This window comes from Cannabis sativa, chromosome 2 (genome assembly GCF_029168945.1).
Source record: "Cannabis sativa cultivar Pink pepper isolate KNU-18-1 chromosome 2, ASM2916894v1, whole genome shotgun sequence".
NCBI classification, from domain to species: domain Eukaryota; kingdom Viridiplantae; phylum Streptophyta; class Magnoliopsida; order Rosales; family Cannabaceae; genus Cannabis; species Cannabis sativa.
The window spans coordinates 38684499-38700366 of NC_083602.1; the positions used below are offsets into that span (position 1 = coordinate 38684499).

Below are 15868 nucleotides of genomic sequence, written 5' to 3' on the forward strand. Positions count from 1 at the left end.
AAGCGTCGCTCTACCCGCTTTTGAAAGAGACTTAGCTTTCCAACCGTGTAATTTTGAAGTCAGGTTATCGAGTATGAAGTTAAAATCAGCATCCTTTTGTCTCGATCTGAAAAGAGGGAGGCCTAAATACCTGACATTTCCTTCCGGAGATCCAATACCCAGCATAGCCTTGATCCCTTGCTTCATGTTATTGGGGGTATTCTTGCTAAAGAAAATGGAAGTCTTCATTTTATTCACCTTCTGACCAGACCAGGAGCAAAACTTCTCAAGACAATCCCAGTAACCTTTGGCCTCCTCAAGATTGGCTTTACCAACCAGAATGAGGTCATCAGCGAAGAAAATATGAGATATCAAAGGGCCTCCCCTACTCAGCCTGATGCCACTAATAGATTTCTTAGCTTGGGCATCTTCCAGAAGCCTAGATAATATGTCCGCCGCCCAAATAAAGAGGTAGGGGGAAAGGGGGTCCCCTTGGCGAAGACCACGCGAGGGGATAATCTTTCCAAATTGGCCTCCATTAATGCAAATGTTGAGAGTGGTGGTAGATATACACTGAGAAACCCAATTCCGAAATTCCGATGGCACCCCAAAACAGTCTATAACATGATCAATAAATCTCCAACTCATCTTATCATAGGCTTTCATAAGGTCAATCTTAATAGCAAACAGACCTTCTCTTCCTCTCTTCCTATTAAAAGAGTGAATAATTTCCTGGGCAATCACATTATTATCTTGGATGTTCCTCCCAGGAACGAAAGCTGCTTGCGTAGGGCAGATGAGTTTAGGTAACACTGGTTTGATTCTGTTAGCAATAATCTTGGATATTACCTTGTAAACCACATTGCAGAGAGAGATTGGACGATACTGACTGGGTCTCTTCGGGTTGTGAACCTTAGGGATAAGGACAATATTGGTAGCATTGACACCTTTATGCATACGTCCTGAATGGAAGAAATCCAAGACCGCTTCATAGAAATCATTCTCAACAGATCCCCAATAGTGTTTGAAGAACAATACAGACATTCCATCTGGCCCCGGGGCTTTGTTATTACTCATGGAAAATAGGGTGGCCTTAATTTCCTCGCGAGAGGGTTGTCTAATGAGCTCAGACTGGTCTTCCAAAGAAAGTCTATCGTGGATTAAGTCAGTGCAATTCATCTCAATGTTAGTTTCCAACCCCGTGAAAATTCCTTGGAAAAATTCCATGAATTCATTGCCTATATCCAATCTCTTATTGATCCACATATTGTTTTTGTTGAGAATGCACTCAATGGCATTCCTTCTCCCTCTGATAGAGGCAGAAAGAAAGAAGAACTTAGAACACTTATCACCTTCTTTCAGCCAAGAGACCCTGGCCCTTTGCTTCCAGTAAAGGTCCTTTCGAACACGGGCCTCATTAAGAGAGCTCCTGAGATTTCTTTCAGTCTCCCAATCTCTAGAGCCCACCGGGAGCTTTTGAATATGATCCAGTCTCCTTTCCAGATCACGAATCATGGTATCAATTTTTCCAAATTGGGACCTGTTCCAGTGTAAGAGAGCGACTCTAGTAGCCCCAATTTTCTTGAAGATCCGGGCCGGAGCCCAGTTGTAACTAACCGACTTCCATGCGGAGTCCACCACTAGCCGACTCCTTTCGTCCCTAGTCCAGGCTTCCTCAAACTTAAAACTCCTTCGGATTTTGTCCTCCAAACCCCCAGAGAGTAGGCACAGAGGACGGTGATCCGAATTTGAGGTCTGGTAAGAGCAGAGAGCCGCCTTTGGGAAAAGACTAATCCACGCTCCATTCGCAAGCCCTTTATCCAGGGCCGATTTGACATGGTTGGATCCGGAGCGGTGGTTATCCCAGGTCAGACAGTCTCCCTGGATAGCCATATTGACCAGACCCCTGGAATTCACCAAGCTGGAAATAACCGGAATGAATTGGTCTCTTCCTTTAGATCCAACTCGTTCAGATTCACTCAGGACAAAGTTCGTGTCACCCAAAATGAGCCAAGGACCACCAAATCTGTCCCCTATTTTCATACAACTCTCCCAAAAGGATTTCTTAGCATGGAAGTAAGGGGGACCATAAACACATGACAGAAGCCATGGATGAGCTGGGGGATCCGAATAGACAATACCCGAAATATGATTTTGGGAGTAGGCAATACATTCAAACTTAAACCCAATTTTCCAGGCCAAAATAATACCTCCCGCACTACCAATAGCTGGAACAACAATATGAAAGTAAAAATGAAGCGAGTGAAGTGTACGTACCAAAGAAGTAGCATCTACTTTGAGTTCGATCAGAAAGATGAAATCTGGGGAGCGCAACCGAATCAGGGACTTCAACTCCCGAACTGTAGAGGTCTGCCCTAACCCTCTACAGTTCCAAGCGATTCCTCTCATGGCTCCTGTGGAGGAGTAGGAGCCTACTCCACAGGGGTATGAGAATGGGCAGACCCAAAAGATCCAGAATCGTCAACCACAAAAGTACCGACCATCGGCCTAGCTGATATCACATTTTTTCCTTTTGAGCACCACTCATCCGATCCCAAGAAGTCATTGTTGGATAAGGAGGCATCCTCCGTAGGCTCCTCCTCCACATCATTAGTAGCATTAGCCTTGACGTCTGAGTCCCAGGGAAAGTCCCAACCCGTGGATGGTGGCGAGGGATCTTCCATGGCCGAGAACAGAGAGACGCCGACGCCCCGTCAAACTTTCTCTTTTTGAAAGGAGTGGTTCTTTCATTAACCTCCAAAGCAGTAGGGACCCCAATGTCACCACCTATGGTTTTAATCTCATATAAATCCAGGTTTCCAAACTTCTTGAGCTCATGAATAAGCGTTTCTTGAGCTTGAAAAAAATTGGATAAGGCAAGAGTTTCATCATTATGAAAATTAACTTCTTGGCCACAAGTAGAACTCTCAATGGAAATGGTCTTGTTTGGTGTTTCACAACTAGTAAAATTAATCTTATTTTTAAAATCAGGGAGCCCACCCGGCCCATATGTAATACACGGCCTCTGAGCCTTTTGCAAAGGCAAAGGAGATTTTTGGTTCTCCATAGTGGGCTCGGCTCCATTAAGAGCTAAAATGGACTCATTGCACTTATTAATAGGCCCACCAGAAGAAGCTCCATCTCTAAAATGATCCACTTTTGAACCCGGCCCAATAGAAGAGAAAGCCGGCCCAATAGCTCCCTCTAGAAAGTCTTTCTCTTTCCCACACGTCTTCCTTAGGTCAACTGATTTTGAATTAATAATAGGCAACATTTCAGTCGACTTTCCAACACGCAGAGAACGCCCAGAAGCCATATTACCCGTAATGGCAAATTCTGGCATGCGCGAGGCAGAGCCAGCTTGGGGAACCCACATCTTGTATCGAGCCTGCCCCTCGCCCAGCGAGCTCCGACCCGTTGCCATCACTGTGTGACTCGCTAACCGAGAAACAGGGGTCCGTCGAACCGCTTCCTTCGCACCAGAGACCAAGGCCAACGGTCGACTTCCCCCACGAACTGAACCAGAAGCCACCTGTGCCGACGACGATGAAGCTGGATTGAAGGACTTTGCACCCGAAAATACATCCAGGTAAGAAGAATCCAAAGACAGCCAAGGCCCAAACAAAGGGAAAGGAACCCCCTTCAGGCTTGAAATCGTAACTGGAGAAGCAAGGTGACATCCTCTTCTTTGGTGACCCAACTTGCCACAGTTATAACAAAAAATCCCCAATCTCTCATACTTGAATTGAACCCACCTTTTGATGCCCGATTCTAGATCAAAATAACAACCTGAGAACAAGGGTAAGTTAACATTGAGGTTAATCAAAACTCTGAGAGACTTGCTCCATAGGGCCGGATTGCCTTCGTCTAAATCGACCTTAATCACAGAACCGACTTTAGTCCCCAAGATTTTACCATTATCAATGGAGAAGTAGTCTCTCGGGAGATTAAAAATGTGTAACCAAATTCTAACATTTTCAAACATGTCAAAATGTTCCTTCTTAGGTGCCCAAGCTTTCAAGATAAAAGTGTATCCACGTATACACCAAGGACCACGTTCAAGTGCCCATGAGCGATTTTCAGTGCTTAAAAAACCTAACTCAAAACAGTTATGGTTGTTAGCACCATCATTCAAAGCTACAACAGTCACATTATTCATTCGAATATACTTGGTTTTTAATCTCTATTTGACTTCAATCACTAATTTTGAATCATACTAAATAATATCTTGTAAATATACTACATATTGATATTTAAATATGATGGAAAAAATTATTGAGACATAAGCTAGCATCTATATAACCTCAATATAGTGTATGAATAATTCATGGAAAGAGACAAAAAAATAACACATTTTGTAATTTTTTTGTATTACTATATTTATATGTATATTTGAGAACGGTATATATGTAATTTAACAAGAAAAAGCCTAAAATATTGTGGCTTTTATAATATTGAGATTGAGATATAAGCTAGTATCTATATAACTTCAATATAGTATAAGAATAATTCATTGAAAGAGAAAAAAAAAATCAACATATTTTGTAATTTGTTTGTATTATCATATTTATATGTATCTTCGAGAAGGATATATATGTAATTTAACAAGAAAAAGCCCATATTGTGGCTTTTATATAGGTTATAGATTATAGATATAGATTTTGTTCCCTAATCGATAAAAATAAGAGCAATTTGGTAAATGAAAATTTAAAATTGGGAAGGCACACAAGAACTGGATAGTTCAAAAAGAAAAGGTTCTTTCTGGAACTATATAGCAGCATTTTATTAGAGCATATTGGTAAAATTGCTTCCCATGCTAGCTCTCATATTCACATGTAAGCCAACAAATAAGCAAAACTTACTGTTAACTAGAAAATTTCTAGCTAACCTCTGGATATTCATACTTGTTATGAACTGCATTTCATATCAGTTCTTCATGGTTCATTTGCTCTCGAGACTAGAACTCAGATACATTTGGATCTTTATACTAAATAATATAATTTCAAAAGAGAAGAAATGGAGCCCAGATGATGAATATGCAGGTTACTAACATGAGAACTGTCCAAACTTAGTTTTTAGTTGTTTTGGATGGCACCAAAAGGAAAGATGACTCTGCTATGCTGCTGGTGCTTGACTGAGGCACATGAATTATTACCAATATCCCTCAAAGGAGATCTCTCTAAACCAAAAGATCCATTATTGTTCCATGTCTGTGATTTCCTTCTTCGCCCATCACTTAAAGTTGGAGCCTCCTTTTGTTGATGATGGCTGTTGTTCTCCTTCAACCTACAAATCAACACCCTCTTCTCCATTTCATGTTGTCCATCCACCGGAATCGCTGGTGATGACCCTTTGTCTCTCCTTTCATGGACTTTTTCGAGCTCCTTCTTTGACCTATCTAGTTCCTTTCGGAGATAATACATTTGTGCTTCCAACTGATTTGCCTTGTTTTCGGATGAGATAGCCTTCTGTCTCCAATCTTGAACCTTTGTTTTTATATATTATATATATATAAATATATAAATAAAAGAATGATGTCAAAGAAACTAACCATAACACGTAATGATAACATTAACATCTGATGATTTGAGAACTTACAGATGAATTTAGTGAATGCATTTGCTGATCATAATCCAGAGCTCGATCTTCCCAAAAGTCTCGAGAAGCCTGCAACTCTTCCATTTCTTCCCTTACTTGTCCTAACATCTCTTGCATTTGAGACCATTGCTCTGTTTCGGCTCGAACCTGCTCCATAATTCTTCTTACTATGGCCTTACAACGTCCAGAACATACATTATTCTCTTCATAGCTCACTGTCTCCTGTGAAAAAATAATTCCACCACTTATTTTAAAAAAAATCCATGTTCTAAAGACAAATCAAAACCAGTGTTTAAATAGGCTTTCTTGAGGCGAGGCTTTCAAAAGCAAACACTTACACCTTAGGGGTGCCTCAAAATCATCAAGAAGCTAACGCCTCACTTAGCATTCTTATTTTGAACATGTTTGAAGTGTTGTATTCAACAAAACTAACCCAATAACAATTACACTATGTAGTAATTTGTTACAATAAAAGTGACTTGGTTAAGTATTGGTCTAACAATAGTGCTTAAAACAGCAAACTACTCTAAAAACCTTGCATTTGATAGAGTCTTGCCTTAATCAGAAAAAAAAAACATATGCATGAAGTTTGAGTTAGTGTCTTGCCTTGTGTGATTGTTGTACTAACAACAAAGAAGATGAATCTGTAAACTCAATTCTCTGAGAAGTGGATGCTGAACTTGCCACTGAGCTATTAGCTGTGGATAGCATAGAACCACACTCTTCCTTCATTCTCTCTAATAAAGTCCCATTTGATAATCCCTCCATTCTTTTTCTCAGAATCTCCACCTACAATTATAAAATTTGCCCATTTAAGAGATTAGATAATATATGGGATTTACAAGCTAAAATAGAGAAAGTGGTGTTAGTAGTACTTACATTGGAGTTGTCACATGAAATTGAAACTAAGCTCTCATTGACTGTAGAATTTGATGATTTTAGTGACATGCTTACTTCTGCCATCTCTTGGATCTTTTTTACACAAATCTCATCTGATGTTGCTCTAAACATCTTCAACTGTCTTTGTAGAGGAGCCGATTGTTTATCGATATTGTTGTGTTTTCGAGTTTTAAAACTCTTTACTTCTAAGTTTCTTCTGAGCTTCTCCAGTTTGTCAGCGAAATTTTGAATCTCTTCTTCCAAGTTGGTGGCTTCACTTATCTTTGTTTTCTCCTGAAAACAATAAACATAATCGATCATCACAAGAAAATCCAAGTACATTAAATGAGACAAAATAACCGAATAACATTAACTGATAATTTTCAAATTTACAACGGGACTATTCTATCGAATAAAATATTCATATTAAGTTTGAAAAATGTAAAAACGTTTCTTTCACTAATAGCTACGAAGTTCCTTCGTTTTCCAGGCAAGCAAACAGAACAGAGTACAGTGTTAGACAGTTACAAACTTGTACTACTAGTTAAGTTCAGTGTTGGAATTTCCCAGATGAGAAAAAAAAAATGAAAACTCAAAATTTTCCCAAGAAACAAACGAGGTAGAGGTCATAAGAGAGAGAAAATGATAATTGAGAGAAAATAACCAAGTAAAAGTAACTGTTGTAGAAGTACAAAATTTAAAATATTCAACGGGATTATTCTATCCAATAAAATATACATATAAATTTCGAAAATTTGAAAAACATATGTTTTACTAGTAGCTACAAAGTTCCTTCATTTTCTAGGCAACCAAACAGAACAGAGCACATTGTTCGATAGTTACGAACCTGTAGTACTGCAAGTTAAGTACAGTGTTGAATTTTCCCAGATGAAAAAAAAAAAACAAAACTTTCCGATGAACCAAACGAAAAAAGAGAGAGAGAAAGATAAGAAACTAACAGAAACAAGAGCTTGAATAGCTGATCTTAGAGCCCTTTCAACCTTAACACGAGTCCTCTCCAATTTCTTAACCGCTATTTCTTTCTCCATTCTCAACAAATTACACTCTGCCCTTAACATCTCCGCCTGAAACCGCCATTTCTCCTCCTCCAAACCCAACCCAACACTATCACCATTAATCTCTCTCTCCTCAACCCTCTCTCTCCTCCTCTCACTACCTTCTACTACTAATTCTTCCCTTCCTCCATGACCCAACAACACAATCGGAATACCATTTTTTGTAAAGGCTCGTTCTTGATCGAACAGAGTCTCCAGCTTGCCTTTTCGGTCCTTCTTGGCTTCCGACGAACTGGGTTTCCCGGCAACCGTCTTGGGAGTTTTCCGGCGAGGCCTGCGTGGCAAGTGGAGGATTCTCGGAGTCGGCGGCGGCGGTGGGTATTGCCACTTTGGCCTCCTGGAAGCTGCTATGGCTCCTAGTGTGATCGACATTAAATGAAAAAGCAACGATTTTGAATTGTTTTTGGGTTTTGAAAAATTATGAAAAGGAGAGGTTTCTGTCCATTGAAGGAGTGGAAAAAAGAGAAGTCTGTTTTGGGTATTTGTTAACAAACTGATAAAGAAGTGAGTGAGTGAAAGAAAAGAAAAATAAAGGACAGAGCGAGACAGAGTCAGAGACAAGAGAGGCTGGAGAAAGAGAGAGCGTGCAACCTCGTTTAGTGTAAGAACAGTGATTTCAAATGAAAGTGTTTTTTGTTTATTTATTAAGTATTAATTTTTATTTTATTTTTTAAAACATACCTATTTTATTATTATTAAATATTTAAGGAATTTTGGAAAGAGGATTTTGTATTAATTAATGTTCGTTATTATGACATCTTTATCCCTGTGACTATTTATTGAGCTGGGCATTACCGTATCCCAGTTGAGAATTGAGAGGACCAAAAGGACAATAATGCAATAAATAAAATTTATTATTTATTACCATATTATGGTAGTGCTCCTTTCAAAAATAATCATAATAATAATAATAGTGTTATTATTGTAATGCTACATTGTCATCCATCTATTATTTTGATACAAATGCAAATTATCATGATTTGTCCATGGAAATTGGGTCAACTTTGATTTAAATATATATTTTTCTTTTGGCTTTATCATGAACATTTTTTAGCTTACATATTTGTTTTAAAATTTTACTCTCTCTATTTTTTTCCATATTTGGCATGATCTAGTTTTTTCAAAACAGTGCATTATAGTTTAAATATGTTTGGCTTTAGAAAGAAAGAAAAATTGTGTATAAAATTTAGGGTCCATTTGTTACGGCTAATTCGATTAGGAATTTTAATTTGTCTAGTCTAATATATAGGCATGCTGGAAGTTTGGATAAATTCTAGCTGTCTGGAATTATTAACAGGGTGCGATAAATAATTCATACAAAATTTTTTTATGGTTTTTTTTAATTTTTATTTTATTAATATATTTTAAATTTAATAATAATTTTAAAGCAAAAATTATTACAAATTTATTTATAAATCTTTTTTTATCAAAAACTTATATATTCAAATTAGTAAAAATATATAATTTTGAATTATCTTACAAGCTATTAAAATTTAAAATAATATTAATTAAACAATAATTACTTAAATGAAATCTAAGACAAATAATATGATAATAAAATTATATATCCTTTTTAAAATACTAAAATATATATATATCATAAATTAATGTTGGTATTAAATTTGAGGTTAAATTGTTATTTTGTATAAATAATTTTATATTATTAAAATATTTTTATTTCACTATTGTAATTATTTATTAAATATAAATATAATAAATTATTTTATTATATATTTATAATATACACTTAATTATGTATGATATATCATTGAATTTATAATTTAATTATTTTTATTATTCCTTTTTTTTTTGGAATTACACATTTTTATTTATTTATTATTATATATTTTTATTTTAATTTATTTTTTTTAAAGGAAATTGTTGCCCCTGAATTCGCCCAAAATACGTGGACCAGTCGAACTAGGACACGTGGATCAGATAACTTGTAAATATTTGATAAGTCTTTGTACGCCACAAGGAATCGCCATGGGCAGGGGTCCCGGAGGAGACACCCGGAATACAAGGTACTCCCGGAAGCTCGCATAGCATGAAGCCTCTCCGGGATATGTCAGGCCTCTCCTGAGCAATCAAGTCGCATTTAATGCCGCATGGGAGGAAGCGTGTTGGGACTGTAACACGCAATAAAGTCTGACGGCACAACCCCCAAACAAAGAAATAAATACGTAATGATCATTTAAGTCTAGCGACGGCTACTCTGCGAAGAGTCACGTCAATCACAAGGCAAAAAGGACATTCCTCATAAAAACCCTACAGCACCTAGGGATTTGACCATGCATCACCCATGGTATATTCATTGGAAATACCCAACTTTATGGATACTTACAGATACATGTGTAAGAACAATTCTAGGGATCACCCCACCAAAACACTATAAATACCCCCTCAAAGCTCATTTAATGGGGTCGAGAATCTTGGGTTGCATAAGAGCAAGAAGAGAAAATACTCACCAAGAACATTCTCTGTATTTATGAGAAAAACATTCTCTCTAGTGTGGAATCTCTATTAAATACATCCATTAATAACAAAGACTCGTGGACTAAGGCTCATTAACGCCCCAACCACGTAAAAATCTTCATCTCACTTTCTTACAGCTTTTTATTATAATCATATTTTAATAGTTGCCGAAAATCTCGGTCAACATTTTGGTGCTTTCATTGAGAGATGGAGAAAGTTGCTGCATAACAAGCATTTGACTTCACAACAATGGTGGAGACAAGAAGTACACGTCATCCTCGCGCCTCTGGAAGATGCTCAAGATCCAAATGAGGAAGATGTAGCCTCAAGAGCGGCAGAGGAGTCCGAGGAAGAAGAAGAAGAAATAGTTCCCGACGAGAACTACGAGGAAAACCTCGACGAGTATGCCTACGACGGAGGAAGTTACTCGGAGTTGGTGCTCCTTAGACAAAAAGCTATCGATCATGAAGCTGAGATCGAAGCTCAGAAAGCGCAAAATCAAAAAATGCAGGAAGTGATGCTAGCCATGCAGAAAGCCATGGAGGCAGCTGGCATTCACGTGCACCCCAAGGCAATGACCGCTGGGCTCGACGGAGAGCCAGCGACGTCTTCGCCTAATTCCCAGCAGCAAAAACCTAGGGAGCCTAGCCCTATAAGGCACCCTGCTGAGGAAAATCAAACAAAAAACCCTACTTCTACCCCTGGGCGAAAGAAAAAGGTACAGGATCCGCGAAAGGTCCGCTCAGATTTCCCTAAAGGGAAAGGTCCGCAGAGGGGCAAGCCCCAAAGAGGGAGTCTTGGCCCTCAGGATCGAGGGGACCGGAAAAGCGTTTCGGTGCACCAGGAACCAGGGGGTAGAGGAAGAAGAGGACAGAGATGTCCTCCCATTGATCTGAGAAATCAAATCAATGGGAATCAAGGTGACCTCCGGGATCACCTTGACCAGAAAAGATACAGGCCCGTGGTTTCCTCGGGTACGTTAAACGAAGGAATCATGGCGGAACTTGCCATACTTCGAAAGGACATTGCTCGAGTCTCCCGGAGGCAGAAGGGAGACGACTCCGACTCGGACAGCGAGGATCGGGAGCCGTGTGCCAAGCATATCCTGGAGGCGGAGCTCCCTAAAAATTTTAAGATGCCCGAAATGGCGGCATATACCGGGAACTCCGACCCCAGTGACCACCTGTCACGGTTCAACCGTGTCATGACAGTCATGCGGGTCAGCAATGACGCCAAATGCCTGTGCTTCCCCCTCACTCTGAGCGGATCAGCGGAGGAATGGTTCAAAAAGCTGGAACCAGGATCCGTGGGTTGTTGGAACAAACTCCAAACCAACTTCCGGAGACAATTTGTCGCCGCCAGAAAGGTTAACTTGGAGGTTAGTGCCTTGACCAACATCAAGCAACTGCCTACCGAAACCTTGAAAAATTACATCAAGAGGTTCCGGGAAGAGGCCTCGAAGACCAAGAAGGTTGATGACGGACAACAGCTTGCACTTCTCCAAGCAGGAATCCGTACTGGAACTCCTTTCTGGAATGAGTTGCAGCAAGAAGGTGCTGCTAGCCTCCAGGACTTCCAGAAGAGGGTCCAAAAATATATTAACCTCGAAGAAGCCCAGATCGTGGCTTACGGAGGCTACTATCCCACCGGGATAGCAGGGTACGTGCCCGGAGTGTCGCTCTCGGGTACTGTCCCGACCGCGACTCCACAAGTGAGTGGCATACAATTCTCTGCTACTCCCGGGTACAGCCAGGGCCAAGCTTTGGCGCCAGCATCTTCCCATTACGGCAACCCGTCCGGGGTGAATGGACGAACTCCTTCACAGGCGGCCCCGACTGTTAGCTTAACCGGCCCTACCCAAGGGTCAAGGAGCAAAAGGTCCTCCAAGGGCAGCACTCGAACGGGAGAGAAGCGCCAAAAGAAGGGGTACACACCCCAATATACTCAGTACACAGAGCTCACGGACTCCCAGGAACGTGTATATTTTGCCACTAGGCAAAATACGCACTACCGGAGACCACAACCATTGTACAAAGATAGCTCCCGGAGAGATCCGAGTAAAAGATGCGAGTACCACAACGACATTGGTCATAGCACCAATGAGTGTAAGAATCTCAAAGACGAGATTGAAAATCTGATCCGCTTGGGCCACCTCTATGAGTGGATCAAAAATAGGTTGCCCCACCTTAATCCGGGGCGGTGGCGGGGGTATGCCTCCGGAACGCCGGGGGTACAGCAGGAGTATTGCCTCCAGCTGCTCCCGCAGGTGACACCCAGCATATACCCGGACTACCGCCTCGGCCTAATGGACGGGTAGCCATGATCTCCGGAGGTCCCCATATCGGAGGAAACACTCGCAAGGAGCGAAAACGATATGCCGAGGCCGCGAAACACAGTGAGGTGTGGGAGGTTACTCAACTCCCAGCTCAAAGGCCTCGGCTAATGGACCAACCCATAACGTTCACGGAAGAGGACGCCAAGACGGTGCGTTTTCCTCACCACGACCCACTGGTCATAGAGACCCCCATCGCAAAAAAAGTGGTGGCTAGGGTCCTGATTGACAATGGGAGTTCCGTGAACTTGCTCTTCAAAGAAGCCTTCACTGCGATAGGGTTGACCGACCGGGACCTCTCGCCTAGTGGGTCACAGCTCACGGGGTTTAACGGGACGACGCTAATCCCGATGGGAAAAGTAAGGCTCCCAGTTACCCTGTGCCCGGATACCCCCCAGAGCACATTTAAGTATTGCACCTTCGTGGTGGTAGACTGTCCAACAGCCTACAACGCGATCCTAGGCCGACCGGCCCTAGTGGACTTTGGTGCGATTACTTCAATCCGACACCTGTGCCTAAAATTCCCTACCCGGGAGGCTGGAGTCGGAACTGTGAGGGGAAATCAAGGAGAAGCCAGGCAATGTTACAATGTTGCCACCCACTTACCAGTACTCATGGTCCGGGGGTCCCCTAAGATAGAGGAGGCTGAAGAGGACGAGTTGGATCCTCGCATAGGATCCGAAAGGGTCGTGGAACCAATGGAGGACGTCGAAGAAATACCAGTGTGCGACGGCGACTCCACCAAAGTACTCCGGATAGGGAAGAGCTTGGATCCGGAGGAAAAGGATAAAATAATAAAAACACTGAAGGGCGCCATCGACATCTTTGCATGGCGCCAAGAAGACATGACCGGCATCAGCCCTCATGTCATCACACATGTACTCAATGTCAACCCGGACATGCTCCCTGTACAGCAAAAGAGACGCCCGCTCGACTCGGTGAAAGCCGAGGCCTTGGAGAAAGAGGTGGACAAACTTTTGGCCAGTGGCATGATCCGCGACGTGTACTATCCGGAATGGCTGGCCAATCCGGTCCTGGTACCCAAGCCGAACGGGACTTGGCGAGTTTGTATAGATTTCACAGATCTAAACAAAGCCTGCCCAAAGGACTGCTTCCCGCTACCCAGGATCGACCAAATGGTAGACGCCACGTCTGGATTTAAACTGTTGTCCTTCATGGATGCCTATGCTGGGTACAACCAAATAAAAATGCATACGGCAGACCAGGAGTGTACTAGCTTCAGGACCGATAAGGGGGTATACTGCTACCTAGTCATGCCTTTCGGACTGAAAAATGCCGGAGCAACTTACCAAAGAATGGTTAACCGGATGTTTAAAAGCCTCCTGGGACGGAACATGGAGGTATATGTGGACGACATGCTCGTCAAATCCAAAGCGTGCAACAGCCATGCAAGCGACTTAGAAGAATGTTTCGAAGTCGTCCGGAGATACGGTATGAAGCTCAACCCGAAAAAGTGCACCTTCGGGGTCAAGTTGGGAAAATTCTTGGGCTTCATAGTCAGCCAAAGGGGGATCGAAGCAAACCCGGAGAAAATTCAAGCTCTCCTGGACATGCCATCCACCAAGAAACATAAAGACGTACAGAGCTTGACCGAAAAGGTAGCAGCACTGAGCCGCTTTATCTCACGATCCACGGACAAGTGCATACCCTTCTTCAACGTATTGAAGAAATGCCAAAAGTTCGAATGGTCGGATGAATGCGAGGAGGCATTCAAGAGGTTAAAAGACCACATGGACAAACCTCCTATCCTATCGAAACACGTCCTTGGAGAAGACTTGTTCCTTTACTTGGCCGTCTCCGAGCACGCGGTCAGCGCTGCCCTGGTCCGGGAGGAAGAAAAAACTCAGCACCCCGTGTACTATGTCAGTAAGCGCATGATAGGGGCCGAGACAAGGTACCCGGTCATTGAAAAATTAGTATTCTGCCTCCTGATGGCATCAAGGAAGTTGAGGCCATACTTCCAAGCCCATCCGATCAAAATCTTGACCAATCATCCGCTCCGGCAAGTTCTCCAGAAGCCTGAAGCGTCCGGAAGACTCCTCAAGTGGGCGATGGAGCTGAGTCAATTCGACTTGCATTACGTACCCCGGATTTCCATAAAAGGCCAAGCCTTGGCAGACTTCATCACCGAATGTAATGAAGCCGAGGGAACAGCTAATACGCCGGTACCGCCAATCCCCACTTGGAGGGTATTTGTAGACGGAGCTTCTAATGAGAACGGTTCGGGAGCCGGAGTGGCTATGATATCACCTACTGGATTGCGGCTCCAGGCAGCACTCCGATTCAACTTCACAGCTTCAAACAATGAAGCCGAATATGAAGCCTTGATAGCAGGGCTGAAATTGGCCAAAGCTGTAGGAGCCAAAAGAGTGGAAGTCTACAGTGACTCTCAACTGGTCGTAAACCAGGTATCCGGAGAGTACCAAACTCGCAGCGAGCGGATGGCCGCGTACGTAACAATAGTCCGAGAACTGCTCCACGAGTTCACGGACTATAAAATAGAAAGAATCCCCCGAGAGAAGAACGCTCATGCGGACTGTCTGGCTAAGTTAGCCTCGGACAGTGAAATCGAAGAGCTGGGGGTAGTACCAGTGGAACGCTTGGCAGAGCCAAGCATCAAAATAAAAGAGACCACACTAACGGTTGGGCAAGAACCCAGCTGGATGGTCCCCATCATAAAATACATAACCACAGGTGAGTTGCCCCAAGAGAGGGCACTGTCTCGAAAGATTCAGTATCAGGCTCATCGTTATGTAATGATGGACCAAATTCTCTACCAAAGAGGACTCAGCATGCCTTATTTAAGGTGTGTATCGGACCCTGAAGCTAGACAAATCATGCTGGAGGTCCATGAAGGGTTCTGTGGAGATCATACGGGAGGACCCAGCCTCTCAAAGAAAATATTGAGGCAAGGGTACTTCTGGCCAACAATGAAAAAAGATTGTATAGACTATGTCCAAAAGTGTGACTCGTGCCAAAGGTACGCAAACATACCGAGAGCTCCTCCAAACGAGATCACCCTGATGACCAGCCCCTGGCCCTTCGCGGTCTGGGGAATAGATCTCATCGGGTCTCTACCTACGGGAAAAGGAGGAGTAAAGTATGCAATAGTAGCAGTAGACTACTTCACCAAATGGACAGAGGCTGAGCCTATGAAGACAATAACTGCTAAAAAGGCATTGGACTTTGTTATCAAAAACATAGTGTGTCGATACGGCTTGCCTCACAAAATAGTCTCAGACAATGGAAAGCAATTCGATTGCGAGGAATTTACTGACTTCTGCAACCAACACGGAGTAGTGAAAAGCTTCTCCGCGGTAGCCAGGCCACAAACAAACGGCCAGGCGGAAGCGGTCAATAAAATCCTAAAGGTCACCTTGAAGAAGAAGCTGCTGGCCTGTAAAAATAACTGGCCTGAAGAATTGCCAAGGGTATTATGGGCCTACCGGACGACCCCCAGAACCACAACCGGCCACTCGCCATTCTCAATGGCGTACGGTTGTGAAGC

The 15868-nt window shown here is 42.5% G+C and overlaps 1 protein-coding gene across 1 annotated transcript; it reads right to left on the minus strand.

Moving 5' to 3' along the window:
* Positions 1 to 4707: 4707 nt before the first annotated feature.
* Positions 4708 to 8223, minus strand: LOC115721429 (uncharacterized). Its single transcript, XM_030650722.2, has 5 exons — positions 7416 to 8223; positions 6457 to 6750; positions 6184 to 6366; positions 5578 to 5799; positions 4708 to 5465 (listed from the first exon to the last, which is right to left on the minus strand). The coding sequence occupies exons 1-5, from the start codon at positions 7902 to 7904 to the stop codon at positions 5055 to 5057; spliced, it is 1599 nt and encodes a 532-aa protein (XP_030506582.2). The 5' UTR covers positions 7905 to 8223; the 3' UTR covers positions 4708 to 5054.
* Between the last annotated feature and the right edge of the window lie 7645 nt (positions 8224 to 15868).

What these genes read in the sequence shown, in the direction of transcription:
- LOC115721429 (XM_030650722.2), bottom strand. Translation starts at nt 7,904, where the DNA reads ATGTCGATCACACTAGGAGCCATAGCAGCTTCCAGGAGGCCAAAGTGG. An exon ending in CTATTCAAGCTCTTGTTTCT is followed by an intron (nt 6,751 to 7,415) that starts GTTAGTTTCTTA and finishes TATTGTTTTCAG; the next exon opens with GAGAAAACAAAGATAAGTGA. An exon ending in TAGTACAACAATCACACAAG is followed by an intron (nt 5,800 to 6,183) that starts GCAAGACACTAA and finishes ATTTTTTCACAG; the next exon opens with GAGACAGTGAGCTATGAAGA.